The sequence below is a fragment of the Diaphorina citri genome, unplaced genomic scaffold, assembly GCF_000475195.1.
Source record: "Diaphorina citri unplaced genomic scaffold, Diaci psyllid genome assembly version 1.1 scaffold1332, whole genome shotgun sequence".
Classification (NCBI taxonomy): Eukaryota; Metazoa; Arthropoda; class Insecta; order Hemiptera; family Psyllidae; genus Diaphorina; species Diaphorina citri.
In genome coordinates this window covers 9,682-36,605 of record NW_007378760.1, presented here as the reverse complement: position 1 = coordinate 36,605, position 26,924 = coordinate 9,682, and the positions used below count along the sequence as shown (strand labels likewise).

The following is a 26,924-nucleotide window of genomic DNA, read 5'->3' as shown; positions in this document are numbered from 1 at the left end:
TATGTCATTCGGAACGATGGGTAAAAAGAATTAAATGTCGGGGTCAAGTCACGGAAGATTAAGCTTGAAGAGATACCGGACGCGAACTAAGAGCTCTAGAAGAGATTTGCTAACCCATGACCAAAGTTAAAATTCACAGGAGGGGAACGTACGCTATGAAGAAGCGGAGGGCTTCGTTGAAGCGCCACAAATTTCATATCTCGGCATGATGCACAGGGAGGCGGGGACCTCCCCCTTTTCTACTATTGCTCTTTACTGTATGCCAAGGATTTTTTTATTAAGTATTTTATAAATATTTGTATAAATAATTTATAGTAGGTATATAATTAGGTATTGTCTCTTTGACAACTAATCACTTGTAGCTTGTAGGTGTACACAATTTAAATTGGTTTTAGGAGTTTAGGACATAGGTATGTAAATGATATTTTATTTTGTGGGAAATATGGAGAAACTTCGCAGTAAATTTCCTGTTCCTCGTATACTCAGGAGCTCGAATTTCTCTTGGTTTGTCTAATTAAATATTTCTCCAACGTACGTAGATACCCTTTACCCTACTCTTGAATTTGAAACAATTTCATCAATGAAAATGAAACAGAAAATTTATACGGTTGGTGATTTTATTTCTGCTGTTTCGTGTCTTATCCTGCTGTGTAATTATTGGCGTTTCGTTAGATCCTGGATGGACGGTCAGCAATTTACTTCACAAACCAAAGTCCCCCATTCATCCCCACTCTCGTCATTGATCTTAATTTTATAATTACATTAATTAAATCCATACCATATCAATATTGAAGTAGTTTTTCATTTTTGTCACAGAAACGAACAATAAATCATTCTGATTTTTTCCAGGCTTAAAGCATTTGCATTTATTCCCTTTACCTCTAATAATCAGGTAGGTAGATATGTACCTACTGAGATTAAATCTGGTTTGCTTTCTATTAATCAAACACACAGATGAAATCAATTATTTTTTTCCTCTGTTCATTTTACATAACTTTCCCAAATCATTACAAGAAAAAACTAAATCATGAAAAATAAATATCCAAGACAAACAGACTTAAGATAGAGGAAAGTAATTAGCAGTTTATATTTAACCCTTCCCGGGTTCGATTTTGCTTCAGGCAAAATAATTTCGGCCATATGTATTGTTCCCTCTTGTCTTCATAAGCGATTATTTGAAGGCAAAATCTCCGCTCGCTATTGCAGAACTCTAATTCGAATCCCAACAAAGGCAGAGAATTTCAACAAGTTTTAACCCCATCGGAAAATAGGTATCTGTACTTTCAACACAGCTATCAAAAAAAAAAAAAACCTTATTGGTACTTTTTCCCATTATTACTTTGGTACCTCTTTTTTCCAATCCCATGGAATAATAATAATAATAGACCATTGGGTGGAAGGTAACCACTAGGCGAGGTTAACGCCGGAGGCGTTCACTACCACCTAACCCTTAGAGCTCCATTATTATGTGGTCAAATTCTCGAATAAATGAGGATAAAATTCCATGCCTCGGCTGGGATCGAACCCACGCCCTCCTGTTTAGGCGAGAGTCCAAGATTGGTGAGATTAAAGAATCCGGAGAGGGTTAACTCTCAGTCTCTGTGTCATGACAAATCACGGTCTGGTTTCGGATTGACTAACACTATGGTGACACATTTATCAGTACCGGGGCTTGTTGAAACATAGTTAGTGAGAAATCTATAAACTAGGTACTCAAACTTAACAGAGATCAGTTTTCCACATCAGTGGATTTCACTGGGTGTTTCCAAACCACTTGAAACTGAGGAATTCTGGCTCATCCAAGGGGCAGGAAAATGCTGATTGATGGGTCAAAAATCAGCCATGGCATTGGTCAATTCGTTATAAGAACTGTATTTTTTTTTGTAGTATAGCGTACAGTACCTACTTATATTGCCTAATTGTCTTTGTTTAGAACTTCAGGCTGTCGAGAAAAGAGATGTAGTCCCTTATTATGTCAACAAATTTCCATATATTACCAGATATTCTGGTGTCTGCAACTCAAATTGATTCACATCATCTCCCCGGGCGGGAATCGAAGCGCTTAAAAGGTAGTTTTATAAAGTAGTTGACTTAGTGAGAGATCTAGAACTGAAGAGAAATGGCTTACTTACTCCCTAGTCTTCACAGACCGCGGACGACAGACAAAAAACAGCTATTGAAATAAAATATAAACAAAGATAATTCAAAAAGGCTGACTTACCTATTGATAGAGGAAACACTAGGTACATTGTCTTGCGAGCAAATGCGCTTAAAAGGTAGTTTTATAAAGTAGTTGACTTATTGAGAGATCTAGAACTGAAGAGAAACGGCTTACTTACTCCCTAGTCTTCACAGACCGCGGACGACAGACAAAAAACGGCTATTGAAATAAAATAAAAACAAAGATAATATTCAAAAAGGCTGACTTACCTATTGATAGAGGAAACACTAGGTACATTGTCTTGCGAGCAAATTCCTTCAGCGAGCAACCGGTCCCGAATTTCCCAGGCGAACATCGTAGGATTTTCCCGCTTGTAGGAAGCTATGGCGTCGACAACAGGGGCTGTGGCCACCTTGGGTTTGCTGCCCCCGATGACTCCTGCCTTGAAACTGCCCGTCTCGTAGTACCTGCGGGGACAGAGGAAGGGTGTCAATAGTTGGGGCGTAGGTCCTAAATTTATTGAAAGCTAGCTAATTGAGAGACGATAGGTACCCAAAGTGGGACTATATCTAAGTACGTACATAGATATTTGCACCTATTTAAGTACAGGGACCCAGGGAGGACTATGGGGCACCTATATAAAAGGCTACCTATCTAAGTACGTACATAGATATTTGCACCTATTTAAGTACAGGGACCCAGGGAGGACTATGGGGCACCTATATAAAAGGCTACCTATAAATAGGTAATTTTTTCATTTTGTTATAAGCATCTTACGAAAGCAATATTATTTCACCAGTCAGGCCATAATGTTTTATTGCTCAACAATAATAACAGCAACGAGGAAACAATCATGTCCAAAGCTCAATCGATATCAAATATTGAAAAAATTCGATTTTCAACCAATATTATTTCACCAGTCAGGCCATAATGTTTTATTGCTCAACAATAATAACAGCAACGAGGAAACAATCATGTCCAAAGCTCAATCAATATCAAATATTGAAAAATCAAATATTGAAAAAAATCGATTTTCAACCATTAAAAAAAGAAAAACTACAGTGATTTCCATTTTTATTGATGTCGAACAAAAGTAAGTTAATTCTGAATTGGACGTCTGAGAATTGGAGTTTTTTTTTCCAAATGTGTTTGATTCAGAGTGTTGTCAAATGTTTTGGCATTAGAAAGAACAATAAAAATTATTATTATTCTTGCATTAGAATACAGAGATGTGTTTTGAAATACAATATTTCATTTTGTCATTCGAGCTTTTGAGGGAGTGAGCTTTTGGTGGAGATGATGACCTTTCAACGTTCGTTGTGAAGCCTCAGCTCGCTGGAAAGTCTGGAAGCATTCGCTTAGCTCTTGTCTTTAACTAATGTCACACGTGACATTTATGTAAGCTTACATAGGTATGTAATACATGAAATTACATATATATATTTTCTCATATGTCTGAGAAACTTATACTTTTTATAGGACTTAAAGTTGGCACGTACCTTACTGTTTGGTATTGGACGTTTCGGGTCTGAGAAACACCTTACACCTATGTACTATCCTGCATGAGGGATAACCACCTACCAACGAGACTACCTCTTCAAAAATTTATTATGTACTCGTACCTAATTGTGGAAATTCTCAAACAATTCAATCTTACCAAGGGCACAATATTTTATTATTCCCTCTTGCACAACGAGACTACCTCTTCAAAAATTTATTATGTACTCGTACCTAATTGTGGAAATTCTCAAACAATTCAATCTTACCAAGGGCACAATTTTATCCTATCTTACCAAGGACATTATTTTAGCCCATCTTGCCTAGGGCACAATATTTTATCTTATCAAGGGTACAATAGCATCTTACCAAGGGCACAATACCATCTTATTAAGGGCACGACTGTATCTGGTCTTACCAAGGGCACAATAAGTGTGCGTAGGTATGTGCGAGGTATTCTTTCTCGAAAATTTCAACATGTTTGAAAATGAGAGAAGACAAAAAATTGGCAAAGATTTCTGACGTGCGAGGTATTCTTTCTCGAAAATTTCAACATGTTTGAAAATGAGAGAAGACAAAAAATTGGCAAAGATTTCTGACAAAACTGAATTTACAATTTCTCGTCTAAAATATCTTTACAAAAAATCTAATGGGCAGGTACACTCAAGTCTGGTTTTAGAAGTCGGTACCTACTCAGTAGAATAGTAGGTCCAAAATATTATTACATGTGTGAATTCGTCGTCAGTTCGTCACCTTGAGGGCGAAATGTTTACGTACAGTTAAAGGAGCATGGCCCCAATGGCAGACTAATTAGGTGCAATGGGGCGTAACTGTTGTCTTTGATCCGCCATACCGCCCTTTATCAGCTCTTCATTAAAATTATCCGCTTTATTTAACGTGACGTATGTACGGGCGCGTTTTGTCACGCTGTGAAATGAACGCGCGAGAAATATGCACGGTGTTTTTTGTCGCGCCATCGCCAGTGGACAATTTCAATTCTTAGTTATGATTTAGGTACTTTCTAATTATCTACCCCCGTAATCACATAGAAATGCACTTGTACTTAGGTACTAAATGGAAATAAATAAATAATAAATAGAAATTTAACTAAAAAATAACTGTTTGAAAACGATTAATTTTTTGGTCTCTCGAATTGCCCAAGGAGGCCTCACTTTTCTCAGGAAATGTATAAACAATCAATGAAGAAAGAGATATACCTACTTTAGGACTGTATCCACGACGAAAGCAGCATTTCCTTTTTGAACTGTCACGGTCAGGGCGTCTCAAAAAGCCATTAACCAGAGTAAAGAATTTTTCCAGGAGATTGCATAACGAAAAAAAAAAAAAAAAACCATCTCTCATACATGTGTGCGAAAAAAGGTAAAAAGCGAGGAAAAAAAATAAAATTGTGATCTCTGTACCGATTGAACCAAGTACGTTAAGCAGTATTCATTTGAAGTTTGAACGTTGTGAGCTTGATGTTTGAGTTAATTATGTGCACGACCTTTTAGTGTAGAGTTACCGTACAAGGTGGACTCAACATTGAGAAAGTCATCCGTCATAAGATACCAATGGAAAAGCTTAACCTTACGAAATGAACCTCATAAATACTATGACATACCTAATTATAATTATGGTCACATGGTAATAGTAACGACCTTTTAGTGTAGAGTTACCGTACAAGGTGGACTCAACATTGAGAATGTCATCCGTCATAAGATACCAATGGAAAAGCTTAACCACTTAACCTTACGAAATGAACCTCATAAATACTATGACATAGGTACGTAATTATAATTATGGTCACATGGTAATAGTAGGATTCAGGAAATAAGATTTTTGAAGGCCTACGACCTTTTAGTGTAGAGTTACCGTACAAGGTGGACTCAACATTGAGAATGTCATCCGTCATAAGATACCAATGGAAAAGCTTAACCTTACGAAATGAACCTCATAAATACTATGATATACCTAATTATAATTATGGTCACATGGTAATAGTAGGATTCAGGAAATAAGCTTTTTGAAGGCCTTAGCGCAATAATGTTATCCCCCCCCTAAATAATGATGATATTTTTTTATTTATTTGTCCATAAAATGCCAGGTAACCCTAACCACACATAACGAAAATTGGGATAATAAAGTGGCATAAGATTGCTTTACGTGATTCCATGATTGGCAAAATTTACGTATTTATTTTTTATATTGAAAAATGAGTATTTCCTATTTTTTATGCTGAAAAATCAGTTCTTTGCATCATGCTGAAATTTCAACGTCACCCTGAATACATGAGCTGCACAGAACCTCACTCTGCTCATTGGTTAAGATGATTTAAACAAGGGTAAAGGAAGAAAAACAAGTCGGAGATAAGATGAGGAGAGAAGGTATCAATGTCGAGCTTTTATATTCGAGCTTTGTTGTAAGAATGTAAGAGCTATACTGAACATTGTTGATTGTTGTAAGCTCTGCCTAAGCTTACATTGTAGTAAATGTAAGCTCTTCATTCCTAAAATAAGGGGGGAAAGTGGTGAACAGAAGATACCTACTTGTTAGCCAAATTCCCTTTATTTTTTTACCTATTTTTTCTTGGCCTTTATTTTTTCAGGCTAATCGGGTTTAACGCTACCTTGAGTATCTTTGCTATTTTTCTGGAATTTAAACAAGCTCTTCAATATTGTTCTTTTCAGGTTTATCCAGAATTCTAGTATTTCACTTATCATATCATGCAAAACTCCAGATACCTACACTTCAAGCTGTAGCCTGAATGCCAAGTTTTGTCGACAACAGGTGCTTTCCAAAAGTGCAAAATTTTCGGTTCAACTTGAAATGTGGAGAGTAAGGAAGCCAATAATGGGTGTAGTCCCCAGTACAATAGCCTGAATGCCAAGTTTTGTCGACAACAGGTGCTTTCCAAAAGTGCAAAATTTTCGGTTCAACTTGAAATTTGGAGAGTAAGGAAGCCAGTAATGGGTGTAGTCCCCAGTGCAATAGGTCCGCGCGTTTTTATTGTCATCCCAGTACATTATTCAACCAGAACCTCATATGTATCACGGAATAGACTAACAGATAACACCTTATAGCCCTCGCGAATATGTCAGCTAATAGATCAGATTAATGCCAACACTTCAACAGCTAACTTCTTAATTAATAAGGCACCGAGAGAGAATGTGAGCTTTTTCAATAAAATGTAGATCGATCTTATCCTGGCCCGAGAGACAATCTGCTCCTAATGTTGTGACTGTGTTGTATAATGTTTGGAGCGTTGAGTTATTTTTTTTTTTCAAATACGTATTTCGTGCCAACACTTCAACAGCTAACTTCTTAATTAATAAGGCACCGAGAGAGAATGTGAGCTTTTTCAATAAAATGTAGATCGATCTTATCTTGGCCCGAGAGACAATCTGCTCCTAATGTTGTGACTGTGTTGTATAATGTTTGGAGCGTTGAGTTAATTTTTTTTTCTTTTTCAAATACGTATTCCAAAAAATGTAATAGAAAGTCGTGTGATGTTCACACCCGATTTTTATCTGTACCCGCTCGGTAATGCATTCCAAACTCTGGGATTGTTGAATAATTGAGTGATTTCATTGAACATTACCATTCAGCTATTCACTATTCAGAAATCACATCTGTAAATAATAGGTAATGTATTAGTTAAGACACTTTAGTTCTTTCTTGGTAAGATTTTGTTAGCTGTTTACTCCTTGTACCTACTCTGTCATCTTGGTAAAATTGTTGATGTGAGGTGGGAAATGATACCTTTATCTTCTACCTACATAATTTCTATATTATAGAAATATAAAAGCGCTTTTTGTTTACATGTTTCTATACAGAAAGACTCACTGTTTTCGTAGGTTGTAGGTATGGCAGAAAAAATAGCGTTCAGAATTAAATTTTAATATTTAAGGTACTTATTATATTCTTTTTGTAAAAAAAATACAAAATGACCGGAAGACAACCTTCTCTAACATACCCATCCTGATTGTGCTGTGGTCATTAAACATTATGTCCGGATGAACAAAAGCTTGGTCAAATTTGCATACTTTCTACGTTTCTAATACAAGTTATGATCTTTTTTTGTTTCTACAATTTGTATCTCTGCTTATTTCTCTGCATTTTTTTCCCCAAGTATGTGTTATTATTGTTATTATATTTCTAAGCTGGACAACTGGACAAAGGTTCGGAATCTGTGAGCGTATATTACGAGCTTTTAGGTATGCAAATAATTCATTCCTAAAATAAGGGGGGAAAGTGGTGAACAGAAGATACCTACTTGTTAGCCAAATTCCCTTTATTTTTTTACCTATTTTTTCTTGGCCTTTATTTTTTCAGGCTAATCGGGTTTAACGCTACCTTGAGTAGGTACCTTTGCTATTTTTCTGGAATTAAAACAAGCTCTTCAATATTGCAATTTCCAGGTTTATCCAGAATTCTAGTATTTCACCTATCATATCATGCAAAACTCCAGATACCTACACTTCAAGCTGTAGCCTGAATGCCAAGTTTTGTCGACAACAGGTGCTTTCCAAAAGTGCAAAATTTTCGGTTCAACTTGAAATTTGGAGAGTAAGGAAGCCAATAATGGGTGTAGTCCCCAGTACAATAAGTCCGCGCGTTTTTATTGTCATCTCAGTACATTATTCAAACCCCTAAACACATTGTAAGCTGGAAACGTAGCTAAAAATTAACTAGTATATTTTCATAATCGAGTTAAACAGAATAATAATAGCAAAGTGCATTAAACTTATCCCTTCTCTGCAATGATGGGGTGTTAATGAAATTATTATCAACTGAATTGAGCCGTACAATAACAACACACATTAAATCATCCCCCGTTCTTAATCCGAGCGGCTTAAATTCGAATCCAATGTGTGAAGGGGAGGGGAGGAGGCCGTGAAATGATAGTCGGTCATTTGGAAATCATGATTAACCTTCTGTTCGGAGATTTTTCAATGACGATGTAATAAAATGAAATAACTAGGAATGAAATAACTAGGAATGAAATGAAGATGGGATGCATCGGGATATCGGGAAGTTATTATGTGCTTCATCTGTTTGAGATGAGTGGCGAAAAATCACAACGGAGGTATTGTCCGAAAATCTTAGAGAGAAGGATAACAGGATAGGAGAAAGCCAGTCGTTCCGAGAACGACCTTATCTCGTTGAGATAAATAGAATGCACAGTGTTCAGTAGCTTAATTTTTATGAAACAATAATTTCTATAGGGTGAGCGAAAATTTTGTATTCAGCGGTTTTGAAAGCTTTTGATAGGACATTGAAGTCGACCATGTTTGGGTGACCGCTAGGATAATATCATTAATCCAGAAGGTATGCACCTACTTGTATTCTTTGGGGAGTTGTGTCCTAATTATGCAATTAAGTTTTATCACTATCATCATACAAAGAGAAATATTAATAAAATTCGACTCATAGATTATTATTTTTCTCTTTAGAAAGACACTATTTGTCTTCATATTACATTTCCAAATCTGAAATCTCTAAGCTTCCCTCTTCTCTGACCAGCCTATAGTTATGTAGGTTGCTCTCCCTTTTAGAGGTTAAAAAATATATAAATAAATATGACGTTATTTTGATGACAAGCAATCTTGACAGGGGCCTACTCAGGAAAATCCGAAGAGGAGAGAGACATCCACTAATTTTTAGTGGAGACAGCTCTTTTCCTACTGCTCTCTTTTCCCCCCCTTTTATTCCAAGCCTGAACTCCCTTTTAGAGGTTAAAAAATATATAAATAAATATGACGTTATTTTGATGACAAGCAATCTTGACAGGGGCCTACTCAGGAAAATCTGAAGAGGAGAGAGACCATCCACTAATTTTTAGTGGAGACAGCTCTTTTCCTGCTGCTCTCTTTTCCCCCCCTTTTATTCCAAGCCTGATCAGGCAGACATAGATCGGTAGATATTACCAAATATTCTTATGGTTCTCTAGCATTAGTCAATCACTTAGATATTTAGTTCTGGTCGGTTGATCAAATTGGGGCCAGGCAAAACCAAGTTGCCATTCATTTGTATCACAACAGATAGTTGGAAGGTTGGAACAATAAAAACAAAGATAAATGTCGAATACTCATTACTAAATGATGACGATATTAATCTCATTGTAAAATCTGGAACAATAAATATGTAGGTGATAGGTAAATGTTTTTGATATAATTTATTTTATTTCAGGAAAAAAGTTAGGTATAAGGCTTCAGATACAGAATTACAGCAAATGATCCAATTAGTAAAATTAACAATAAACAAATACCTAGGTAAGAATAGCTCTCCGAGGATCATTCCATTAGACTGATCAAATTGGGGCCAGGCAAAACCAAGTTGCCACTCATTTGTATCACAACAGATAGTTGGAACAATAAAAACAAAGATAAATATCGAATATTTATTACTAAACGATGACGATAAAAATCTGGAACAATAAATAAGTGATAAATGATTATGATATAGTTAATTTTATTTCAGGAAAAAAGTTAGGCTTCGGATACAGAATTAGAGCAAATGATCCAATTAGAATTAAAAATAAACAAATACCTAGGTAAGAATAGCTCTCCGAGGATAATTCCATTACAAATTTTAGGAAGATAAAAAGGCAATAAGTATTTTGGAAAACTAAAAAAACTAGTATAGCTCGCTATACTGTAGTAATAGAAAGTAAAAAAGGTCTATTACCTATACATTCCAAAAACAGGATATTAGCTACCTATAACAGGACATGGCTAAAAACCAGAATATTATAATAATTAAAAAATGAAATAAACATCCTGCATGTTTGCAGTACTATTATTTCTCATTTTATTCAAATGTCTCCAGAGCTTGATGGATTTCTGATAATGAACTCCGAGATGCAAATCAAGATTCAAACCATCTCAAACTCAAAGATCACATATTGACAAAAATGAAATAAACATCCTGCATGTTTGCAGTACTATTATTTCTCATTTTATTCAAATGTCTCCAGAGCTTGATGATGGATTTCTGATAAGTCTGATAATGAACTCCGAGATGCAAATCAAGATTCAAACCATCTCAAACTCAAAGATCACATTTTGAAATCATTCCATGGCTAGAGACTCATCTAATGAAATCCTTGTTTCCCTAGAACTCTTCGTGTCTTGACATGACTTGCATAACATTACATCTCAATCAAGATCTTTGTATGACATTTTGTCTCATTAACTTCAACGCTAATACCATCGAGGTAAACTTTCAGCAGATTTCTACTCCTTTTGATTTCTCGTCTACCAAGTAAAGTAACCATGATCTTTTTAAATAGATACAAAGTATATTGTAGGTACAGAACTTATGTAGGTACAGAAAGTTCCTATCCCAAGAAGGGAGTTGCTGGTGGCACTAGAGCTCAACATTTGGGAGACACTTCATCCATTTATGTTACTGTAGTTTCTCATTAACTTCACTAATACCATCGAGGTAAACTTTCAGCAGATTTCTACTCCTTTTGATTTCTCGTCTACCAAGTAAAGTAACCATCATGATCTTTTTAAATAGATACAAATACAAAGTATATTGTAGGTACAGAACTTATGTAGGTACAGAAAGTTCCTATCCCAAGAAGGGAGTTACTGGTGGCACTAGAGTTCAACATTTGGGTGATACTTCATCCATTTATGTTACTGTAGTTATCCTTTCCCCAATTTTGAAACGGTGATAATTTAATTAATTTCAAATTTCAGTCGATTTCAAATAATTCACGATAATTCAATTTAATGAATTTCAAAATGTTAGTCGAGTTCAAACAATTCAATATACAAAGCCTTTAAGAAAAAGTTTCATTTGAAAATAATAGACACCGTGCACCGTCTCCTAATCTCAATCGTCTTGATAAATAATCCAACATTATATTTTCCATGAAAATTCTACTAGGTATCTATGTGGTACAATTTAATGACCAAAATATTTTCTACCGTCCGTAGTGTTAAAGCGCCAAAAAAGAGGGTACTGTAGTTATCCTTTCCCCAATTTTGAAACGGTGATAATTTGATTAATTTCAAATTTTAGTCGATTTCAAATAATTCACGATAATTTAATTTAATGAATTTCAAAATGTTAGTCGAGTTCAAACAATTCAATATACAAAGCCTTTAAGAAAAGTTTCATTTGAAAATAATAGACACCGTGCACCGTCTCCTAATCTCCATCGTCTTGATAAATAATCCAACATTCATTCTATTTTCCATGAAAATTCTACTACCTATCTATGTGGTACAATTTAATGACAAAAATATTTTCTACCGTCCGTAGTGTTAAAGCGCCGAAAAAGAGTGCATGATAACTTACATGTGTAGTATTCCATCATGTTTTGATTATATCGGTAGGCGGTTGATAAGTCCATGGCCGCGGATCGAAGCGAGAAAAGGCCCAAACTGTTCGGATCCAGCTTTGCAGGTTATGGAGCCGCACAAATAAATCACAAGAATTCTCCTAATTTGTGACGATTACGGAGAAATCAACTAAAAGTTTGCATTGTGGACGCGGATCGAAGCGAGAAAAGGCCCAAACTGTTCGGATCCAGCTTTGCAGGTTATGGGGCCGCACAAATAAATCACAAGAATTCTCCTAATTTGTGACGATTACGGAGAAATCAACTAAAAGTTTGCATTGTGGCGATTTGAGGTATCGTTCTTGAACTGATCGGTCCGTTATAATCGGATAACGCACTGTATCGTCGCATCGTAACCATAACGATAATCGCTAGTTTTCATATTTGTGGCTTCCTGTCAACTGAAATTTGTCCTCTTCCCCCTTTCAGGATGTTCTCCCCCACTGATGAAAATATCAAATCAAATATAATGACAATAATTCGCTGAGAAAAGTTTCATTTTTTTCTTTGAGGTCTCTTTGAACTCATTTCGTTCTCAAGTTGAGAGGCTAGGCCACAAATATTTGGTATAGGGAAATCTTTTAGTATAAGTATACATAGTTGAGTGAGCTGATAGTCTGTTACTGTCTGTTGAATTCACAAGTGTTCATCAAATGGACCGTTTAATGTGCGTTCAATATTAACAACAGTATATTAATGGTTTCTTATGGCAGCCTAGTTACATCAGAGGGTAGCTCACCTGCCTTCTAAGTGCTAAGTCGCGGGTTGAATTCCCTCCCGGCCTTCATATTTGTGGCTTCCTGTCAACTGAAATTTGTCCTCTTCCCCCTTTCAGGATGTTCTCCCCCACTGATGAAAATATCAAATCAAAATTATATTTGACAATAATTCGCTGAGAAAAGTTTCATCTTTTTCTTTGAGGTCTCTTTGAATTCATTTCGTTCTCAAGTTGAGAGGCTAGGCCACAAATATTTGGTATAGGGAAATCTTTTTGTATAAGTATACATAGTTGAGTGAGCTGTTAGTCTGTTACTGTCTGTTGAATTCACAAGTGTTCATCAAATGGACCGTTTAATGTACGTTCAATATTAACAGTATATTAATGGTTTCTTGTGGCAGCCTAGTTACATCAGAGGGTAGCTCACCTGCCTTCTAAGTGCTAAGTCGCGGGTTGAACTCCCTCCCGGCTGGCTTTCTTCTATCCTCTCCTTTTCTATTCGATTTCGGAACGATAAGGTCTTATCACTTACAGTTCCTTCTATTAAACATTTTTTTAAACCTCTTTCTTCAAGTTTCTTGTACTACCTACCTACCGCCCAATTTTCCAATGGTGCTCCCTCAATTTCTTCCACAACCCCATAGGATCAAAGTCGTAAAAAATTTTTTACTTTTTCAATTCATCGATGTGGTTTAAATCACGTGCGAATATTTAGCAGACAGCAGACCGCCGTTATGAGCCAGTTCGACGATCCGTTGACGCACGACGTCGGGCAGAGGACGTCCGTTGACGAAAACCCCGCCTAGTTGATTGACGCCGCCGTGACCTGAAACAACGGAAAAAATCAGGGAAATTGTTAGTTATTTTTGGAAATTTATAAGAAAATTAGGTCATAAATGAGAAAAATTAGACTTTTTCCCGCCGTGACCTAAAACAGGGGAAAATCAGTAAAATTGTCATTTAATTTTGGAAATTTAAATGAAAATTAGGTCATAAATGAGAAAAATTAGACGTTTTCCAATGGTCCTAAAACGTAGAGACGTCTACACCAAAATTAATTATCTTTGGTCCGATCCAGCTTACGCAATTTTCATTGTCAGTAAATTCTTGGTTTTTGAGTAGGAAAAAATAATTTTGTTCCTAGAAAATGCTTCTTTCACCAGAAATCCTCTCTACCAAATAATTTTTGATAAAGTACCTTACGAGTAATACCGAACTAAATACTTATTAAGTAGGGGTACCCTTCCAAGTGCCTAGTTTTTTTTTTCAATATTTTTTTGCTTTTTCAATTCATCGATGTGGTTTAAATCACGTGCGAATATTTAGCAGAGACATTCTCAGATCTAATTTCTACACTTGCCATTATTATCAATGTGACTAAAGCAATTCACAAATATCAGGCAGACATAGATCGGTAGATATTACCAAATATTCTTATGGTTCTCTAGCATTAGTCAATCACTTAGATATTTAGTTCTGGTCGGCTGATCAAATTGGGGCCAGGCAAAACCAAGTTGCCACTCATTTGTATCACAACAGATAGTTGGAACAATAAAAACAAAGATAAATATCTAATACTTGGTACCAAGCGATGACGATATTAATCTCATTGTAAAATCTGGAACAATAAATATGTATGTAGGTGATAGGTAAATGTTTTTGATATAATTTATTTTATTTCAGGAAAAAAGTTAGGTATAAGGCTTCACAGATACAGAATTACACACCAAAGTGTAACCAAGAAATGGGAAAATTGAGGCCAAAGGGGGAAAGACAGGGAGTTTGATGATTTGACTTTGTATGACTTGGGAACGCGTGTTTTTGACTTATCAGTCCTGCTATATCGTTTGATTAGGCGATGACAGAAATGGGGCAGAAGACAAGTTGAAGAACAGAAAAGCACTTATTCCATCCACTTGATTAGGTATGTTTTTGCTGGTGACATTTGTGTATTTCCTCATGACGTGTGGCGTTAGTGTTTGCTAAGAGGACTATTGAGGACTTTTATGGGTACGTTTTTAGGGGTTCCAAGACTTGTCAAATGTTTGTCCATAATACACCATACCTTTGGCTATTTATCTGTAATTTCCAGTGGGCTTTTGTGTTTAATTTGCAACCACCAGATTACTTTGGCTTTGGATCTTCAGACTCATCATACAAGTAGGTCATTCTCTACTTATTCCATCCACTTGATTATGTTTTTGCTGGTGACATTTGTGTATTTCCTCATGACATGTGGCGTTAGTGTTTGCTAAGAGGACTATTGAGGACTTTTATGGGTATACTTTTTTAGGGGTTCCAAGACTTGTCAAATGTTTGTCCATAAAACACTTCACCTTGTAACAATCAAAATTTTGGGCTATTTATCTGTAATTTCCAGTAAACTTTTGTGTTGAATTTGCAACCACCAGATTACTTTGGCTCTTTAGACTCATCATACAAGTAGGTCATTCTGTGCGATGAAAAGTCTCAAGCAGGGACTGTTTTGACTTCCTTCTAATCTAAAATCCCAAGCCAATAATGTGTACCTTCCTATCCCGAGTGATTTAATGGTTTCTGAACAAAACCCTTCACACAATCACCTGGAGTGATCCCATGCGAGGGGATCTGTGACACACAAATTTATGAACTTCATTCAATAGACTAAGAGGACCCTTGATTTTGATTGTTACAATCAAGGCTTCTCTTCTACTCTTCGGAGTCTATTATATTCAAATATTACCCCATTCATGAGATGTTTGTATACCGTTGTGAAACTATCGAAATAAATACACATTATTGAATTTTCGAGTACCTAAGTTCATTTATTTATTTTTTGCAACTACATACGTTCGTATTCCTTTTATATTGAGCAGATCATGGGATATTGACAGGTTTTGGATATTGTAGAGAGGAATGCTTGTGCCCTATGCGAATATGATGTGAAAGGTAGGTATTATGGGTATAGTTTTGATTAGGATGTTTGTTAGATTCTGGTTCAAGTAGGTAGGTAGGTACTTATAAAATATTCGAGACCATTTGGGAGCTGGATGTATGTATCTTTTTGGGATTTGGTTGAGAGATGGTTAGTTAGGTACAAATCTATACACCCACATAATGTTGGATTGTATGCTAAATTACCCCTCAAACTGCTCTCGAATCGTATAAAATGAATGTTTGTATACCGTTGTGAAACTATCGAAATAAATACACATTATTGAATTTTCGAGTATATTTATTTATTTTTTGCAACTAACATATACGTACGTATTTCTTTTATATTGATCATATCATGGGATATTGACAGGTTTTGTATATTGTAGAGGGGTATGCTTGTGCCCTGTGCGAATGTGTGAGAGGTAGGCACCATATCTTGGCACAGTTTTGATTATTATGTTTGTTAGTAGGTACTTATAAAATGTACTTATATGCAAGTACTTATAAAATGTTTGAGACCATTCGGGAGCTAGAAGCATCTTTTCGGAAGTTGGTTGATAGATATTTAGTTAGGTACAAACATATACTCCCAAATATTGTTGGATTATATGCTAAATTATCCCTCAAATTGCTCTCTAATCGTATAAAATGAAACCCATAACTAGAATAATCTGTTTTCAGGTGCAAGGTGAGACTGTAAATCTTCATTTTCCTCTTTTGCATCCCATACCTAACTAGCACCTACCTCGGCTGGGATCGAACCCACGCCCTCCTGTTTAGGCGAGAGTCCAAGATTGGTGAGATTAAAGAATCCGGAGAGGGTTAACTCTCAATCTCTGTGTCATGAACTCATGACAAATCACGGTCTGGTTTCGGATTGACTAACACTATGGTGACACATTTATCAGTACCGGGGCTTGTTGAAACATAATTAGTGAGAAATCTATAAACTAGGTACCTTTCGGATTGACTAACACTATGGTGACACATTTATCAGTACCGGGGCTTGTTGAAACATAATTAGTGAGAAATCTATAAACTAGGTACTCAAACTTAACAGAGATCAGTTTTCCACATGAGTGGATTTCACTGGGTGTTTCCAAACCACTTGAAACTGAGGAATTCTGGCTCACCCAAGGGGCAGGAAAATGCTGATTGATGGGTCAAAAATCAGCCATGGCATAGGTCAATTCGTTATAAGAACTGTAATTTTTTTTGTATTATAGCGTACAGTACCTACTTATACTGCCTAATTGTCTTTGTTTAGAACTTCAGGCTGTCGAGAAAAGGGATGTAGTCCCTTATTATGTCAACAAATTTCCATATATTACCAGATATTCTGGTGTCTGCACCTCAAATTCATTCACATCACACAGGGCCCCAAACCCCACGCTATAGATAGCGTACAGTACCTACTTATACTGCCTAATTGTCTTTGTTTAGAACTTCAGGCTGTCGAGAAAAGGGATGTAGTCCCTTATTATGTCGACAAATTTCCATATATTACCAGATATTCTGGTGTCTGCAACTCAAATACATTCACATCACACAGGGCCCCAAACCCCACGCTATAGGAGGCACAATGGAAGAGTGAGTTATCTCACCATAGGTACCTAACATACATGTATTTTAAACTCGAATAAAAAAATACAAAACCATAAATAGAATATTTTTCCTCCGGATGGCTGGGGGAACATATTCAAAAGCTTTTTTTTTTTTTTTTTTTTGTAGTATAGCGTACAGTACCTACTTATATTGCCTAATTGTCTTTGTTTAGAACTTCAGGCTGTCCAGAAAAGGGATGTAGTCCCTTATTATGTCAACAAATTTCCATGTATTATCAGATATTCTGGTGTCTGCAACTCAAATTCACGCTATAGAAGGCACAATGGAAGAGTGAGTTATCTCACTATAGGTACCTAACATACATGTATTTTAAACTCGAATAAAAAATACAAAACCATAAATAGAATATTTTCCCTCCGGATGGCTGGGGGAACATATTCAATTCTTTAGGGAATTTTTGCCAGAGAAAACAAAACTGTGTAGGTTTTTTTGTTTGAAACCCCACGCTATAGGAGGCACAATGGAAGAGTGAGTTATCTCACTATAGGTACCTAACATACATGTATTTTAAACTCGAATAAAAAAAATACAAAACCATAAATAGAATATTTTCCCTCCGAATGGCTGGGGGAACATATTCAATTCTTTTGGGAATTTTTGCCAGGGAAAACAAAACTGTGTAGGTTTTTTTGTTTGAAAAAAAAGCAGCTCTTGTCTGTGGAGAGGAAAAAAATTGGAATTAGAAAAAAAAGAGGAGAGAGAAAAAAAAGTGAAAATAATAGAACACGAATGTTTATGTACAGAAATAACGCGTTCGCGAACAGTTACGCTTGCGTGCATTTCGCGGACGCTTATTGGTCGATAGGCGTGAGCTAAAAGCGAAGTTTCGAACTTGTGTCGAATTCAGTGACGACCTTACGGGGGAGGCCGAAGCTGCAACTAGGGTGGAGGAATTTTGGAAGTGAAATTTCCCCGAAATTCGGTTAAATTTCGATTTTGGACGTCAAATTTCGATTAAAGAATAGGAATCTTCAATGAGAAGAATTTTGGAAAAAAACTCTTTTCTTCTTTGACAATTGAAAACAGCCTCTTTGCCGTGAGTTAATTAATAATTTTTGTTTAAAAAAATCCCTTCGATCTCTTGAGAAGAAAAAGTCCCACACCAGCCTCCCCTGGTCGGGCTTTTGATGTTATTATCAACCACCGTGTATCGCCACTCGACGCGTTTTTGAACTTTTTCAAGCTTTGAATATTTCATGTTCGGATTATGGTTATGATACGAGATTTATGATTAGGAAGGCGAAGGTGGGACAAAGAGAAAAAAAGATGATGGTGTCGGTATTTTACGGGGGAATTTTATGTGAAGTTTTTTTTTTTAGGCTTGAGACGAAGCTTTTGAAGGAGTATGAAAGGACTGTGGAAGTGGATAACAATAATGTTTTTCTTGTCTTTTTAAATTCTTAATTTTTCTATAGGTAACTTACTGCTATTGGTGGATGTGCTCTTTCCTTAAGTACCTACCTAACCTATTTCAAATGGCATATTGTTTAAAATATTGGTGGAGATGTCACTTTCCCCATTCAGGAATCATCGCCCTACCAAAGAAACATTCAGATTACACTCTTGTACCTACCTATACCTATATCTTCTAATCTACTTACCTACACATTATGTAAAATATATACCTACACACTTGTGTTCTCTAACCTATTTCAAATGGCATATTGTTTAAAATATTGGTGGAGATGTCACTTTCCCCATTCAGGAATCATCGCCCTACCAAAGAAACACTCAGAATACACTCTTGTACCTACCTATATCTTCTAATCTACTTACCTACCCATTATGTAAAATATATACACACTTGTGTTCTTTTGAAAGCTTGAAAACCTCCATTTGTAAATGACTTTTTTTCTTTTCTAAGAAAAAAAAACATCCCTCCTTTTCTGTACAACAAATTATCGAAGGCAAAGCAAACAAATTACGATATGGAAAGTTCACCAAAGTGTAACCAAGAAATGGGAAAATTGAGGCCAGGGGGGAAAATTAGGGCCAAAGGGGGAAAGACAGGGAGTTTGATGATTTGACTTTGTATGAATTGGGAAGGCGTGTTTTTGACTTATCAGTCCTGCTATATCGTTTGATTAGGCGATGACAGAAATGGGGCAGAAGACAAGTTGAAGAACAGAAAAGCACTCACCAAAGTGTAACCAAGAAATGGGAAAATTGAGGCCAAAGGGGGAAAGACAGGGAGTTTGATGATTTGACTTTGTATGACTTGGGAAGGCGTGTTTTTGACTTATCAGTCCTGCTATATCGTTTGATTAGGCGATGACAGAAATGGGGCAGAAGACATCAAGTTGAAGAACAGAAAAGCACTTACTCCACTTGATTATGTTTTTGCTGGTGACATTTGTGTATTTCCTCATGACGTGTGGCGTTAGTGTTTGCTAAGAGAACTATTGAGGACTTTTATGGGTACTTTCTTAGGGGTTCCAAGACTTGTCAAATGTTTGTCCATAAAACACTTCACCTCATTAGGCGATGACAGAAATGGGGCAGAAGACAAGTTGAAGAACAGAAAAGCACTTATTCCATCCACTTGATTAGGTATGTTTTTGCTGACATTTGTGTATTTCCTCATGGCATGTGGCGTTAGTGTTTGCTAAGAGAACTGTTGAGGACTTTTATGGGTACTTTCTTAGGGGTTCCAAGACTTGTCAAATGTTTGTCCATAAAACACTTTACCTTCTGCTATATCGTTTGATTAGGCGATGACAGAAATGGGGCAGAAGACAAGTTGAAGAACAGAAAAGCACTTATTCCATCCACTTGATTATGTTTTTGCTGGTGACATTTGTGTATTTCCTCATGACATGTGGCGTTAGTGTTTGCTAAGAGGACTGTTGAGGACTTTTATGGGTACTTTTTTAGGGGTTCCAAGACTTGTCAAATGTTTGTCCATAAAACACTTCACCTTGTAACAATCAAAAATTTGGGCTATTTATCAGTAATTTCCAGTAAACTTTTGTGTTGAATTTGCAACCACCAGATTACTTTGGCTCTTTAGACTCATCATACAAGTAGGTCATTCTGTGCGATGAAAAGTCTCAAGCAGGGACTGTTTTGACTTCCTTCTAATCTAAAATCCCAAGCCAAGAATGTGTACCTTCCTATCCCGAGTGATTTAATGGTTTCTGAACAAAACCCTTCACACAATCACCTGGAGTGATCCCATGCGAGGGGATCTGTGACACACAAATTTATGAACTTCATTCAATAGGCTAAGAGGACCCTTGATTTTGATTGTTACAATCAAGGCTTCTCTTCTACTCTTCGAAGTCTATTATATTCAAATATTACCCCATTCATGAGATGTTTGTATACCTACCGTTGTGAAACTATCGAAATAAATACACATTATTGAATTTTCGAGTATATTTATTTATTTTTTGCAACTACATATTATACGTACGCATTCCTTTTATATTGATCAGATCATGGGATATTGACAGGTTTCGGAAATTGTAGAGAGGAATGCTTGTGCCCTATGCGAATATGTGAAAGGTAGGTATTAGGGTATAGTTTTGATTAGGATGTTTGTTAGATTCTGGTTCAAGTAGGTCGGTAGGTACTTATATAATATTCGAGACCATTTGGGAGCTGGATGTATGTATCTTTTTGGGATTTGGTTGAGAGATGTTTAGTTAGGTACAAATCTATACACCCACATATTGTTGGATAGTATGCAAAATTACCCCTTAAATTGCTCTCTAATCGTATAAAATGAAACCCACAACTAGAATAATCTGTTTTCAGGTGCAAGGTGAGACTGTAAATCTTCATTTTCCTCTTTTGCCTCCCATACCTAACTAGCACCCTCCTATCCCTCATCAGACGATCTACATTCAAGAAAAACGTCAACATAGGTACCTAATTTCCATATTCATCCCAACATGTTTTTCTCATATTTATAATATGTAAAATACAATTTCATATTTATGTAAAAATACAGTTTCATTTTATGTAAAAAAAAACTCAGAAGAGAATATTGTGACATTGAAAGATTACGCCGGATAATAATCATGTTCGGACAAGTGTGAAATATGAAAAAAAAAAAAAAACAAGTAGAAAGTAGCTTAATTTCGCGCCCTGTGAGCACCCCAATGCAGGCAACCCCGTGTGGCTGAATGCTAGTTATGAAGCTCCCCCACCCCCTGAATTCCCAGCCCTCTCTCTCCTATCAGAATATTAAAAAGTCAAAACTTTGAATTCATTATTATCAACAAGTCTTTCGGATGATGAATGTGCGATGGTTGAAATTCGATCACTTTTATGTTGATTTTCTTATTTTTTTCGAAGCGCATCACGTATATTTGGACCGCAACGAGCTTTCTATGATTACTTGGCGGAATTACAAAAATCTATTTAATGTTATTTATTTTTCAAAGAGGTTTTATGGAGGGAGCTGTAACAATGGAGGTCTTACCGTCCCGAAATCGACGACATCGACAGAAGGAGGACAGGAAAGCCAGCCTTTCCGAGAAGGAACCTTATCTGTTAAAGTTCGCCCCGGGCGGTATGGTTGAAATTCGATCACTTTTATGTTGATTTTCTTATTTTTTCTTTGGAGTGCATCACGTGTATTTGGACCGCAACGAGCTTTCTATGATTACTTGGCGGAATTACAAAAATCTATTTAATGTTATTTATTTTTTAAAGAGGTTTTATGGAGGGAGCTGTAACAATGGAGGTCTTACCGTCCCGAAATCGACGGCATCGACAGAAGGAGGACAGGAAAGCCAGCCTTTCCGGAACCTTATCTGTTTGGGATAAAGTTCGAACCGGGCGGGACCTAGGCTGGCTAACAAAAGGAACTTTTGGCCTCAATGTGTCTTTTTTGGCTCCGGGCGGGACCTAGGCTGGCTAACAAAAGGAACTTGGCCTCAATGTGTCTTTTTTGGCCTCAATGCAATACTGTATGCCAAGGATTTTTACCGATCCTGTAGTCCACTTACAACTTTCTTTTTTGGCTTCAATGCAATACTGTATGCCAAGGATTTCTACCGATCCTGTAGTCCACTTACAACTTTTATTATGACTTCTTCATTTCTTAATACACTAATGACAAAGCTTTTTGTTTTCTTTTAAAACATAAAAGCTTCTCGGTCTCAAATAGAAAATATGGTTTTTATTTATTTTCTCTTCAACTTCTTTACGTTATTTATAACTTTAATTTTCTTTTGTGTTTCTACTTCGAAGTTTCAGATATTCTTAATTTCGTTTTTCATTTCTTGAATTTGTATTGCGCTTATTTTTACTTTCTAATAAAGTGTGTATATTATTTCTTTATTTTATTTTATTTTTCCCCTGTCTTTCCTTTGATTCTTCAGAAACAAATCTGTCTTTCTTTGTTTAATCTCAGTACTCTGAGTAGAGTTAGCAGGGAAAAACACAATCAATTACTTATTGTAGGTACCTACATTCTCACCTTCTCTACATAGGTAGGTAAGTAATACCGCCACACCAACCGGACAGTCGCCAATCTACAGGACTTGTGCCTTATGGCATATTATACATAGAAATACATACTGGTTATATATGTACATAATTATGTATCACATGTGTGGCAACTTATACTATAGGTATACTAGTGTCATAAGTCATAATATTGTTGTCAGCTAGACGGTGTATGAAAATCTCGCACGGTTACTGGGTTTCACATCTTGATTTGGATTTCAATCGATCAAGTTGAGAAAAAATAAAAAATAATAAGAATAAATAAATCCAAATAAATAAATACAATCTCTACCGTAGTGGCGACTGGGCAAATGGTATACTTTGGCAAGATAGCAAAAGACACTGAGTAAAACAGCAAGGAGAGGGGTAGGTCCCTTGCTAAAATTATGAGTGAGAGAGAGCTGAGACTTGGCTATTTGAGAATGAAAATTGCCATCAGTTCTCACAAGACACATGAACAAAATGGTCAAATACTCGTATACAGACCTATACCTATATACCATAGGTAGGTACTCCTATGCCCAACAACTGGAGTTCAAGATACAGGTTAGACATTCCTAATTAAATAATAAAAAAAAAAATCAAAACTTTGTTCGATCTTAATTCTCATACGAAATATTATTAAAATATTAATTTGTGATATTTATGCAGAACAAACACTATGTGGGTTCTGATGGTGATGGGTATCAAATGTCGCCTGATGCAGATTCACAACATCGCTGTGGGAACTCAACTTAGTAACTTACAACCGAAACCACAATGTCCTTCTCTTTCATTCATTGGGAAATAGGTACCACCAAATGAATTCATAGAGGATAATATAAGACTTCGGAGCTTCTCTTTTCCCAGTAGGTTGTAGGGACACATAGTTACCAGGGCAAATCTAATGCGGGTATGACTCAAGTCTCATGTACCTAATTAAAATATACCTCCCTCAACGAATGATATATTCAGGGCACGGTATCCTATACCACGGAAAACTTACTATGAAAGAAAGGCTGCTGAAATACTATGTACCTAATTAAAATATACCTCCCTCAACGAATGATATATTCAGGGCACGGTATCCTATACCACGGAAAACTTACTATGAAAGAAAAGCTGCTGAAATACTCATTTACTAGTACTAAGGTAGATCTTATTATAGGTAGGCTTGCCAAACGTCCCGAATTGGCCGGGACAGTCCCGAATTTCAGGGGGTGTCCCGGCGTCCCGTTCATATGTTCGCGGATTTCGCGATTATTTTCGCGGATTTCGCGATTATGTTCGCGGATTTGGTGATTTTGTTCGCGGATTTGGCGATTATGTTCGCGGGTTTCGCGATTATGTTCGCGGATTTCGCGATTATTTTCGCGGATTTCGCGATTATGTTCGCGGATTTGGTGATTTTGTTCGCGGATTTGGCGATTATGTTCGCGGGTTTCGCGATTATGTTCGCGGATTTCGCGATTATTTTCGCGGATTTCGCGATTATGTTCGCGGATTTGGTGATTTTGTTCGCGGATTTGGCGATTATGTTCGCGGGTTTCGCGATTATGTTCGCGGATTTCGCGATTATTTTCGCGGATTTCGCGATTATGTTCGCGGATTTGGTGATTTTGTTCGCGGATTTGGCGATTATGTTCGCGGGTTTCGCGATTATGTTCGCGGATTTCGCGATTATTTTCGCGGATTTCGCGATTATGTTCGCGGATTTGGTGATTTTGTTCGCGGATTTGGCGATTATGTTCGCGGGTTTCGCGATTATGTTCGCGGATTTCGCGATTATTTTCGCGGATTTCGCGATTATGTTCGCGGATTTGGTGATTTTGTTCGCGGATTTGGCGATTATGTTCGCGGGTTTCGCGATTATGTTCGCGGATTTCGCGATTATTTTCGCGGATTTCGCGATTATGTTCGCGGATTTGGTGATTTTGTTCGCGGATTTGGCGATTATGTTCGCGGATTTCGCGATTATTTTCGCGGATTTCGCGATTATTTTCGCGGATTTCGCGATTATTTTCGCGGATTTCGCGATTATTTTCGCGGATTTCGCGATTATTTTCGCGGATTTCGCGATTATTTTCGCGGATTTCGCGATTATTTTCGCGGATTTCGCGATTATTTTCGCGGATTTCGCGATTATTTTCGCGGATTTCGCGATTATTTTCGCGGATTTCGCGATTATTTTCGCGGATTTCGCGATTATTTTCGCGGATTTCGCGATTATTTTCGCGGATTTCGCGATTATTTTCGCGGATTTGGCGATTTTGTTCGCGGATTTTGCGATTATGTTCGCGGATTTGGCAATTATGTTCGCGGATTCGCGTCCCGAATCGACATTTTGGATATTTGGCAAGCCTAATTATAGGGATTGTCTATGGTGACAAAATAGGAACTACTCGTACCTTCTTTTCGGGTCCGATTTAAAAGGTCTCCAAAAAATTACAACAGAGATGGCTCAGTCAAATATGTTCGCGGATTTGGCAATTATGTTCGCGGATTCGCGTCCCGAATCGACATTTTGGATATTTGGCAAGCCTAATTATAGGGATTGTCTATGGTGACAAAATAGGAACTACTCGTACCTTCTTTTCGGGTCCGATTTAAAAGGTCTCCAAAAAATTACAACAGAGATGGCTCAGTCAAATGTCATTCACCAAAACTAGAACAATCCAGAAAAGTTCTGTGTATCTGGTGTTATAGGTATGTCTAAAGGTCAGGCGAGGTTTTGTTGAAGATATGCCTAAAGGTTGTTGTTGTAGCGGTGCCCCTCTTTGTCATAAATCCTCCTCGTCCGTTTCCTCAACCAGTAGACTCAGGAATGTAGCCGTCTCCCTTGGATGGGTCCATAGGTTCAACCATGTCTAAAGGTCAGGTGTTGTAGGTATGTTCGTAGTTAGGTGAGCACACCTCCACTTACAGGAGCCCTAAGTGTAGGTGTCTTACCCGTGTCAGAAGTCGGAAACACAAAGTCTCACGGCTATGCCATTCATTCTATCAATACTATCATGAATATCAATATTATTACCTATCATTACTATCAATATTATTATCAATACTATCATAAATAATATAAATATTAATAATATTATCATGAATATCATTATTATTATCATCATCAATATGACTGAGTGTAGGTGTCTTACCCGTGTCAGAAGTCGGAAACACAAAGTCTCACGGCTATGCCATTCATTCTATCAATACTATCATGAATATCATTATTACTATCGTGAATATCAATATTATTATCATAACTATCAATATTATTATCAATACTATCATGAATATCATTATTATTATCATCAATATGACTATTACTATCATTGAGAGTATCATGCTCATTGTGACCCAGGTATCATTACAAGAGGCTGTCGATGTCGCGTCGATCGATATCGATAGACGGCCGTTGACTATGTGTGTACACACCTTAATAACGGAGGTCTTATCGTCCCAAAATTGAAGAGAAGAGGAGGACCAGGATAAGAGAAAGCCAGCCGTTCTGTGAACATACCTTTTATTTGTTTAGGATAAATTTCGCCCCGAAAATCATAGTGTGTTAACAAGAATTGAAACCTCGTGAGACCCTTCTAGGAAACCTTTTGCAAGACCCTTCTAGGTTCTACTAAATCCCGTCCAGTGATTCCTAATTCTGGCCCTGGAAAATATCAAGGATCACTCCAATCAAGCGCAGAAACCATTAGAAGACAATATCGAAGGTGTTAATGATGACTTCCTTGGTGTGATCATCAATATCCTGTTGGATTTTGACGGAGGGAATAAAAATGAGGAAAAAGGGACCACAACATTGGGGCGATTTGGAAAAAAAGTGATAAAATCTAAATTACAAGAGTATCGAATGACTTTTCCTTAGCCATGTGATTGTGGTCAAGAATATTGTGAGAGCCAAGAGCGGACTTTGCACGACTTTCTGTTACCAGTGTGACTTGCTTTTTAGGCCATGTTGATTAACCATAATGTAGACCTTGCTTAGGTGACCACTGCATTTTAGTTTAATTACGTTTCCTTATAAGCAGTTGTTTTCCTGGATCTTGTACCACATAAGGCCAGCTGGGTCCGTCTGACAGACCATCGGAAAGTGTGTGGCAAAAAAAAGCTTCAAACCGCAATATCTCAGACGGCCTGGCAGACCTAGATCTCAATCTTCTTCCGCCAGTCCGCCACACTCGTTCAGATTGTCTGACAGAACT

General features: G+C 36.9%; 1 protein-coding gene across 1 annotated transcript in view; it reads right to left on the bottom strand.

The window, feature by feature from the left end:
- Nucleotides 1-25,578, bottom strand: part of LOC103515404 — a 71,762-nt gene extending 46,184 nt beyond the window's left edge. The window contains exons 1-6 of the mRNA XM_008480345.3: nucleotides 25,524-25,578; nucleotides 13,463-13,558; nucleotides 13,135-13,159; nucleotides 11,483-11,511; nucleotides 6,996-7,011; nucleotides 2,431-2,628 (exon numbers count right to left, since the gene is read on the bottom strand). Coding sequence (XP_008478567.1) covers nucleotides 2,431-2,628; nucleotides 6,996-7,011; nucleotides 11,483-11,511; nucleotides 13,135-13,159; nucleotides 13,463-13,558; nucleotides 25,524-25,578 — 419 coding nt within the window. The remainder of the gene's footprint in view (nucleotides 1-2,430; nucleotides 2,629-6,995; nucleotides 7,012-11,482; nucleotides 11,512-13,134; nucleotides 13,160-13,462; nucleotides 13,559-25,523) is intronic.
- Between the last annotated feature and the right edge of the window lie 1,346 nt (nucleotides 25,579-26,924).